Source organism: Cyphomyrmex costatus, unplaced genomic scaffold (genome assembly GCF_001594065.2).
Source record: "Cyphomyrmex costatus isolate MS0001 unplaced genomic scaffold, Ccosl1.0 scaffold55, whole genome shotgun sequence".
Taxonomy (NCBI): domain Eukaryota; kingdom Metazoa; phylum Arthropoda; class Insecta; order Hymenoptera; family Formicidae; genus Cyphomyrmex; species Cyphomyrmex costatus.
The window spans coordinates 49,021-56,503 of NW_017279708.1; the positions used below are offsets into that span (position 1 = coordinate 49,021).

General features: G+C 40.1%; 1 protein-coding gene across 1 annotated transcript; it reads left to right on the top strand.

Moving 5' to 3' along the window:
• The first annotated feature begins 648 nt into the window (after positions 1 to 648).
• LOC108779090 (ATP-binding cassette sub-family G member 5) lies at positions 649 to 6,044 on the top strand. Its single transcript, XM_018546444.1, has 7 exons — positions 649 to 761; positions 1,322 to 1,587; positions 2,152 to 2,373; positions 2,628 to 2,910; positions 3,970 to 4,475; positions 4,613 to 5,079; positions 5,156 to 6,044. The coding sequence occupies exons 1-7, from the start codon at positions 649 to 651 to the stop codon at positions 5,750 to 5,752; spliced, it is 2,454 nt and encodes an 817-aa protein (XP_018401946.1). The 3' UTR covers positions 5,753 to 6,044.
• Positions 6,045 to 7,483: the final 1,439 nt, after the last annotated feature.

The window sequence follows — 7,483 nt, forward strand, 5'->3', positions numbered from 1 at the left end:
AGCACATTACTCGATCTTACAGGACTTTCCAGAACGAGCCAAGCAAATACACGGTGGGTTACCTACACGCGAAAGAAATTCTGTACGCAGGGAGGCTTTAATAACAGCCTCCCGACGTGTTGCGCAATAAATCCGATCTCGTGCCAACGTCCTTGCAGGGCGGCAGTGGCGATAAATTCATACCAAGTGTCAAAGGTCTTCCATGCGAGGAAAACGTTCGCGAAAGTTTCTTCGCGAAATCTGCAATATAATTTATTTTGCTCATCAAACAGACGTCTACCGCATGCTTTATGTGATCCTTTGGAAAACAATATTTAATAGACCATCTCTCTCTAGCAAAAGTTCTTCTCCCCTTCGTCTATAGTACTTTCATATGCATATCGAAACTTAATCGATTCTATTCCAAATAAAAGATCTATTTTCTTATTTGAAAATTGCAACATAATTGCTTCGGTTAATCGATACAAATCTGATCGAGTACAAAACTGAAACCGATAAAGTAGAGAGAGCGTGTCTCTATCTTACTTTCTCCCTTGGCGGCGTTAAAGCGTGGTAATTAAAATAAAAGAGAGATATTACGTTATCTCGGAATAATTCGCAGAAATTTAACCGGTCGCATCTGCAATCTCTGTGCAGCCACCGGAAAATATGGGCTCGGAGGCCTGGGAGCTGGAGAGGAGGTACTCGGTGCCGGGAGCTTTGGACACCAGGGGGCTGGAGCCGCCGGCTAGCGAGGATCTGCACGCATGGTCGATTTACAGGTGAACACTTGTAGTTAAAGTGCAAGCGTATAATTCGCGTATACGCACCGTACGTCGTCCAATCCGAGCCTCACCGGAGGCGGAATGCCAAAGCGAATATGCTGTCCATTGCTGTGCCATCTTTTTTGCCGCCCTCCATGTGAAAGGAATTGCCGATCGGACTTGTTGATTTACAATATACTACGTACTTTCGTGTATTACATCAACGGTATTATTATTATCGCTAAAAATATTAAATGTCAGTGAATATTATCAAGCATGCGTGACTGCGGAACATTTTAACGATTAACGGGAAATATCGATACTTTAAACCACACTATTTTTCTAAATTTTTTGTCTTTTTAAACAATTCGCGGTAGAGGTTCGGTGTAATGAATACTATGTACTTATACACATGATCTAAAAAAACGCATTTTAATCATTGTAATCATGTAATTAACTCTTTCTTTTTCTCTCGTCTAATTAACTAAAAACACCTTGTATATAAAGAATGGATATTAAACACACGGGAATGTGTGTGTCGACGAGTGCGAAGTATACGCATTTCCGCGATTCCGCAGGCAAAACCTGAACTCCGACTTCACGGACTCCGCGCTCGGCTCCGCAGAGAAGTCGCCGCTTCCGTACGGGAACTTCCAGTTGCGCGACTCCACAGTGCAGAGCATACTGCGGCATCCGCGATACGGTCCCAAGAGCCCGTTGGCCAACAACTCTTACACGTATCTGAAGTTCGGTTTACCGCGCGTCTTACCGCCCAGCTCGCGGAATCGCGACGGCTCCAGCGGCTACGACTCCAGCGAGGAAGGACGACGTGTGTCGCACGCAGGTACGACCGCTGATATTTTAAATAGAGCTCGACTGCATTTTTCAGATTTCTTATTCTGTTCTATTCTATTGCACTCTTCGGCACGGAAAGAACAATTTTACTGAAATATCTAAAACATTAGGTAGATAGACCGAGAAGAAAAATATCTGACTAAAAATAAACGGACCAGAACATTTTGATTACATCAATCGGTATTTCTGGTTATCGCTACTTTAATAGATTTAAAGAAAATTCTGGTTTGTCCATTTTTCAGCTAGAATTACAATTAACATATAACAGTAATAAGAAAATAATTATTTAAAAAATTCAAGTATGATGCTGCAAACAATTTTGAGATTCTATAGTAATCAGTGTTCTGTTACCTTGATATATTTTTAGATACTTCGGTCAAGTCGTTCCTTCTGCCAATTTCTTATTGAAAAAGACTTCGTACATTTTTAGAAGATTTTAACTAAGTTATTAGGCTATTATTTAAAAAAATGTTCTATTTTATTTTACAATTTGTCATTTAACATGGATGAAATTGAAGATCATCAGGGTTACAAATTCTATTTCGATGTGCAGGTGCTCCGGCGCATACGACCTCGATCATGCGTTCAGCAAGAAGCGATCCGGATTTCAGGCATGTTCACGCTGTCCCGAGGGAGCCAGCGCATTCACAATTAACTGTCGCGAGGGACCATCCGAGGCTGAGGAGTGCCAGCGAGGCTAATCTCTTGCAGAGTGCCGTCAGGACCAATCGACGACACAGCATCGCACCGATCGATCCCGGATACATAGCGCACGGTAAAAAGGAAACAATGAACGAAAATGAATGAGTGTATATCTTTAATATTCACAAACTCTGAAAATTATCACTCTTCTTTGTACAATAGTTTCTCCTCTACTAGTCGCGAAACTGATGATTTAAAATCTATTGAAGTGTTTTACTCACTAAAGGTCATTGCTCGTTGAAAGACTCCCGATTCTTTCGACCTTTTAAATTTTGGAATTTTAACAAATTTGAAGTATGTTATGAGCGATATATATTTATTCTATAGGACATGGTATCCTCGGACCGGAAGGTTACACGCTGCCATTGAGACCTATGCCGTGTCTGCAGCATCCTCACCTACAGCTGCGAGGTGTGGAGGCTTCAGGTTCGGACGGGCTGCCGCTTCTTCGTGGGATTACCCTCGAGGCCGGCGCTGCCGAGGTACTGGCTATTATGGCGACTACCGAGAAGGAAGGCACGCAGATCGTCGAGACGATTGCGGGTAGGAGGCGTATAAAAAGGGGCGATATTTTGCTCAATGGAAGATCTGTATCGGCACGCAGCCTGAGGTACTTTCTAATCTCCTTGTAACACGTGTACGCTTTCTTGTAACGTGGCAATGAATCATAAATGTATTACGTGATTGGTAAATGCTACTCTGTGAAAGGAACGTTTCTTTGTTATCTGCATCACGTAAAAGTTATTTTTACGATAAATACATTACATGTAATAAGCTTTTAGCTTATATGTATAAAAAGTGAAAACGATTAATGCTCTACTAAAATATGTAAATTAACTTTGATTTATTCATTTAATTCTAAAAATTTGAAAAAGACGGAATAAGTTAAAGCAAAATTAAAATTAATCTATTATACATTAGTAGATATCGTCATTAATGATTAAATGGAATAAATGCGAGGATAGTTAAGTGAGAGATCCATGGCTGGTTTAACGTGAGTCAGTTTCAACTTAGTTGACTGATTCTTTATTCCTTTCTAGATCATAACACTGGCTATGATCCAAATAGGAAAGAAACATTTAATTAACTACGGCTAACGGTAATCGACATTAGCGAAACAGGCTGTAACTAGTGAATGTATTAGCATTCAAATTTACAAATAGAGTTGAATAATAAGGTGAATAACGAGCGCTATTCATTATTCAATTATCGCTTCAATTGCTGTCTTAATTATTATTGCTTCATATTTAATCTTCGCGGATTGCAACTTCTTTTAGTACTACTCGAACAATATTTTTGGTTACATCATACATTTTACGGTAATTCTACAATGTGCTCTTTGTTTCCTGTTTCTTGCTGTTTGTTTATTGCCCACTTTTGCCTTTTTGACCAAAAGGAAAGAGACAAACAGCAAGAAACAGCAGGAAACAAAGAGCACATTGTAGAATTTACCATTAAAAATATTACATGCATAAAAAATTATCATTTAATTTTCATTGGACTCTTTATTCCGTTCTTCTTTTTACGTTAAACCGAGTTATCTGGATTTCCGGATATAGATTATTTTTAATAATTTGATTTTTCTGTTCTCGCGCGAATATCTGAAAACTTTTTAAATACTTTTTTCGGAATGATTGGTTCAATATTTTTAATACTGCACCCAAAATAGATCTCGCGTCGCCTATCTACCCACGGAGAATGGCCTGAGTCCCGGGCTGACTGCTCAGCAGACTCTCAGCTTCTATATGTTGCTGAGAGGCGGTCGTAACACCACCACCCTCGAGGCTGAGGCTATTCTGCAAGAGCTCGGTTTGGAGGCGACCAAACACTGTCTGGTGAACACGTTGACGACTTCCGAGGCACGACGACTGGCTCTCGCCTGCCGGTTACTTCAAGACTCGCACATCCTCGCTCTGGACAAACCCACGCACGGTCTGGACATTTTCGACGCGTTCTTCCTGGTCGAGTACCTGAGGCAGTGGGCCAGCCGTGGTCAACGTCTCGTCGTCTTGACCCTACACCCACCCACTTACGAGATCTTGACGATGGTGTCGAGAGTCGCGCTCACCTCCGGTGGACGAATCATGTACTCCGGGCCTAGAAGAGACATGCTGCCATATTTCGCCCTCGCCGAGTTCCCCTGCCCGCCATTCAAGAATCCGTCCGATTACTATCGTACGTGACGAAACTGTCTCACTTAAATTCGAAAGTCTCACGAAAAGAAAGCAGCTAACAATTTTTGACAAATTTCTTACAAATTTATAATTTTTCTTATAACAAATAATATAGACGAGATTCTCTTCCTTTTCTAGTTGATTTAGTAACGTTGGACGACCTGTCGGCGGAAGCGATGCTGGAATCCTCGCAGAGGATAGATCATCTGGCGGAATTAGCCAGAACGAGGCTACCTCCGATCAGCGATCCTGGTCCACCCGGCGCACTTCCGCCATCAATGCCCGGACCCAATATATTCGTACAACTGTACGCGCTATTGTTACGAACGCTCATCTACAGTCAACCATGGACACTAACAAGACTGCTGCGGAAGATCATCATTTCCGCGTCGCTCAGTGTTCTACTCGGTGCAATATTCTGGGATATCGCCAGTGAATCAAATCTATATTTGCGAGACAGGATAGGCTATCATTACGCTAGTTTGGGTATCTTTTTCTGGCCCCTGAGCCTCCTGGCGATGTGCGACGTGGCCAGTAGCAGGCCGAACGTGGAGAGAGACATCAGGGACGGGCTCTATGGTCGATTCATGTACATTCTCGCAGAGGTAAGCCTATAAGATTCATTGAAATCTCAAATTTTATCGTAGCGAAAGGTATAAAGAAAACGCGTTTCATTTCCAGCTCATCTGCAGCGTGCCGTCTTGGTGTATGATCTATTTGATATATCTAGCGCCAGCATTCGCGATGACAGGATTGCATTTTGTGCCGGACGAGAACCTAATGTCATTGTGGAATTACCTCGCCATTGGATTACTCTATCTGCTGCTGCAGCATCTCATCTGCACGTTCTTCGCCCACGTGTGCAAGTGGACCTATCTGGCGGCGTTGTTTGCCGGAATGGTGTTGGGCGAGATGACCCTGGCTGGCGGGGTGACTCTGCACCTGGACAATCTGCCGTCGTGGTATCAGCAGATCAGCCCAATGCAGTGGTCGTTGTCGCTGCTGTTGCCACGTCTACACAAGAGCGAAAGTGTGGGAAAGCTGGCCAATTGCAAGCCCAAGCAGATCCAACGGCAGGACATTATCATCCAGGCAGCGTGCGAGCCACCCGATGGTGCGTTGGCTCTTCGCGAGATCGCCCTCGATAAGTTAAACGTGCGAGGGGAATTTTGGTTGGGTATCGGAGTGGCTGTCGTCACAGTGCTGATCATTTTCGGATTCTTGTGCGTTAAGTACACCACTCCGAAGAGGCCCAGAAGTGCCCCGAACAAACCTTGATCGCACGTTGAAGAGACAACTTCATCGCGAAATAGAATCCAGACTTTACAATCCGAGTGCCACGAGGTCGATTTAGGTATTCGTGAGCTTTCAGTCTTCAGAGCGAGTCATGACAGTAAAGCTCCTCGTTGAGATCATTCTTTATTGTAGATTAGATTAACTCTTTGCGGTCCGCCGACGATACAATATCATCACAGTCAGGGCATAAAAAGCTTAAGCAATGAAACATAAGCAGTAAGTAAATCGGCCAATGACAGTAGATATATAAGTTCATAACATAAATAATAGCAAATCAAACATGTTGATTTTCTTCTTGCTTACATTTTATTGTTTAAGTCCTCTGTGTGCTATGACTTTATAAGAATTTGATTGACAAATACACACAATTCTATTGCATGCAGTTCTTATAAAATAAGATAAAAATTAAAATGAAAAGTACTTTAATAGGTGCTTTTATATCGCAAGTGTTTCTAATAAAAAAATTATGCGATTCATCCGATTCATATCATAATCGTACTTACAATTAGTTTGTTTCGATAAGCAGATCAGTCGATTATCAGATGAAGCGATAGTGTAATAAACACGCGGATCGCAAAGTGTTAAAAATCACGTACTAGCTAGGTATATGTATATAAACTCGTCAAACATTATCGACATTCGCAGATATCCTTTTGTCATCTGTATGTTTCCTATTTTGAATTTTAGCGACTAGATCTTCGAGTTTTGACGAAAAGTACTTTGACAGTTTCGTCAACGTCTATTCCGTTGCGATTGTTTAAAGGAACAAACTTTAGAGACTCGCAGAGTAGACAGAAAGGCGGTATGGAGTACAAAGTTTAACGAGATATTACTTTATACTCCGAAATAGGAACTCGCTGTTTATAAACGACAGATAAACGCGCTTAATTCTTCGTATTATTGTTCTAACTGACTTCGTTGTAATTCTATGAAATAAACATTTTCATAAAACGAACATTTTTGTCTGTTTGTTTAACTCTTCGTACTTTTTGGAAATATCGGGAAACTTGATTGCATATTTATTATATAATTTTAGATCGCGGCAATTTCGAAATAATTTATTATTCTTATATTATTCAGAATGTTATTTATACACACTCAAATAAGCCATTTTAATCTTTAAATTTTGATTTTAGTATCCTTTTTAAAGAGAAAGAATAAAGATTTTTATAAAAAGAATTTTGCATAACATTTATAGAAAATGAAAATTAATAAAGATGTTCGAAATCATAATTTCTCTCGGTTATGTTAAACGTACTGATAAAATTTTATTATTTTCAGTCTTATTATTGTTCGTACTAATAAAAAATTTGCTTTTAAATTAATATCTTAAATTAATTGGAAATATAAATTCAAACATTGGACTCCTTATAATTAAATATAACAGTAATAATTTAGGCGGCTGTTTAGGAGCCAGCGCAGTAAGACAAGCGCATATATTAAATTCTAAAGTATATTTTACTATAGAAAGTCTTAAATTAATTGTAGGAATCTTAAATTAATTTTCTTGAATCATTATTTCAATAAAGTTCTAAATCGATATTTTGCAGGGAATTTTGGTACCAACAGGTATAGCATCGATAACTTTACAATAGCTGATTTATGCAACGGTTTCCGTTCGTAGGCTCCATCTAGAGATCGTAACTGCCGATATTGAAGATATCTGTCATAATAAATTTTAATTAGCAAGAGTATAGTACCGAGATTAAGAAA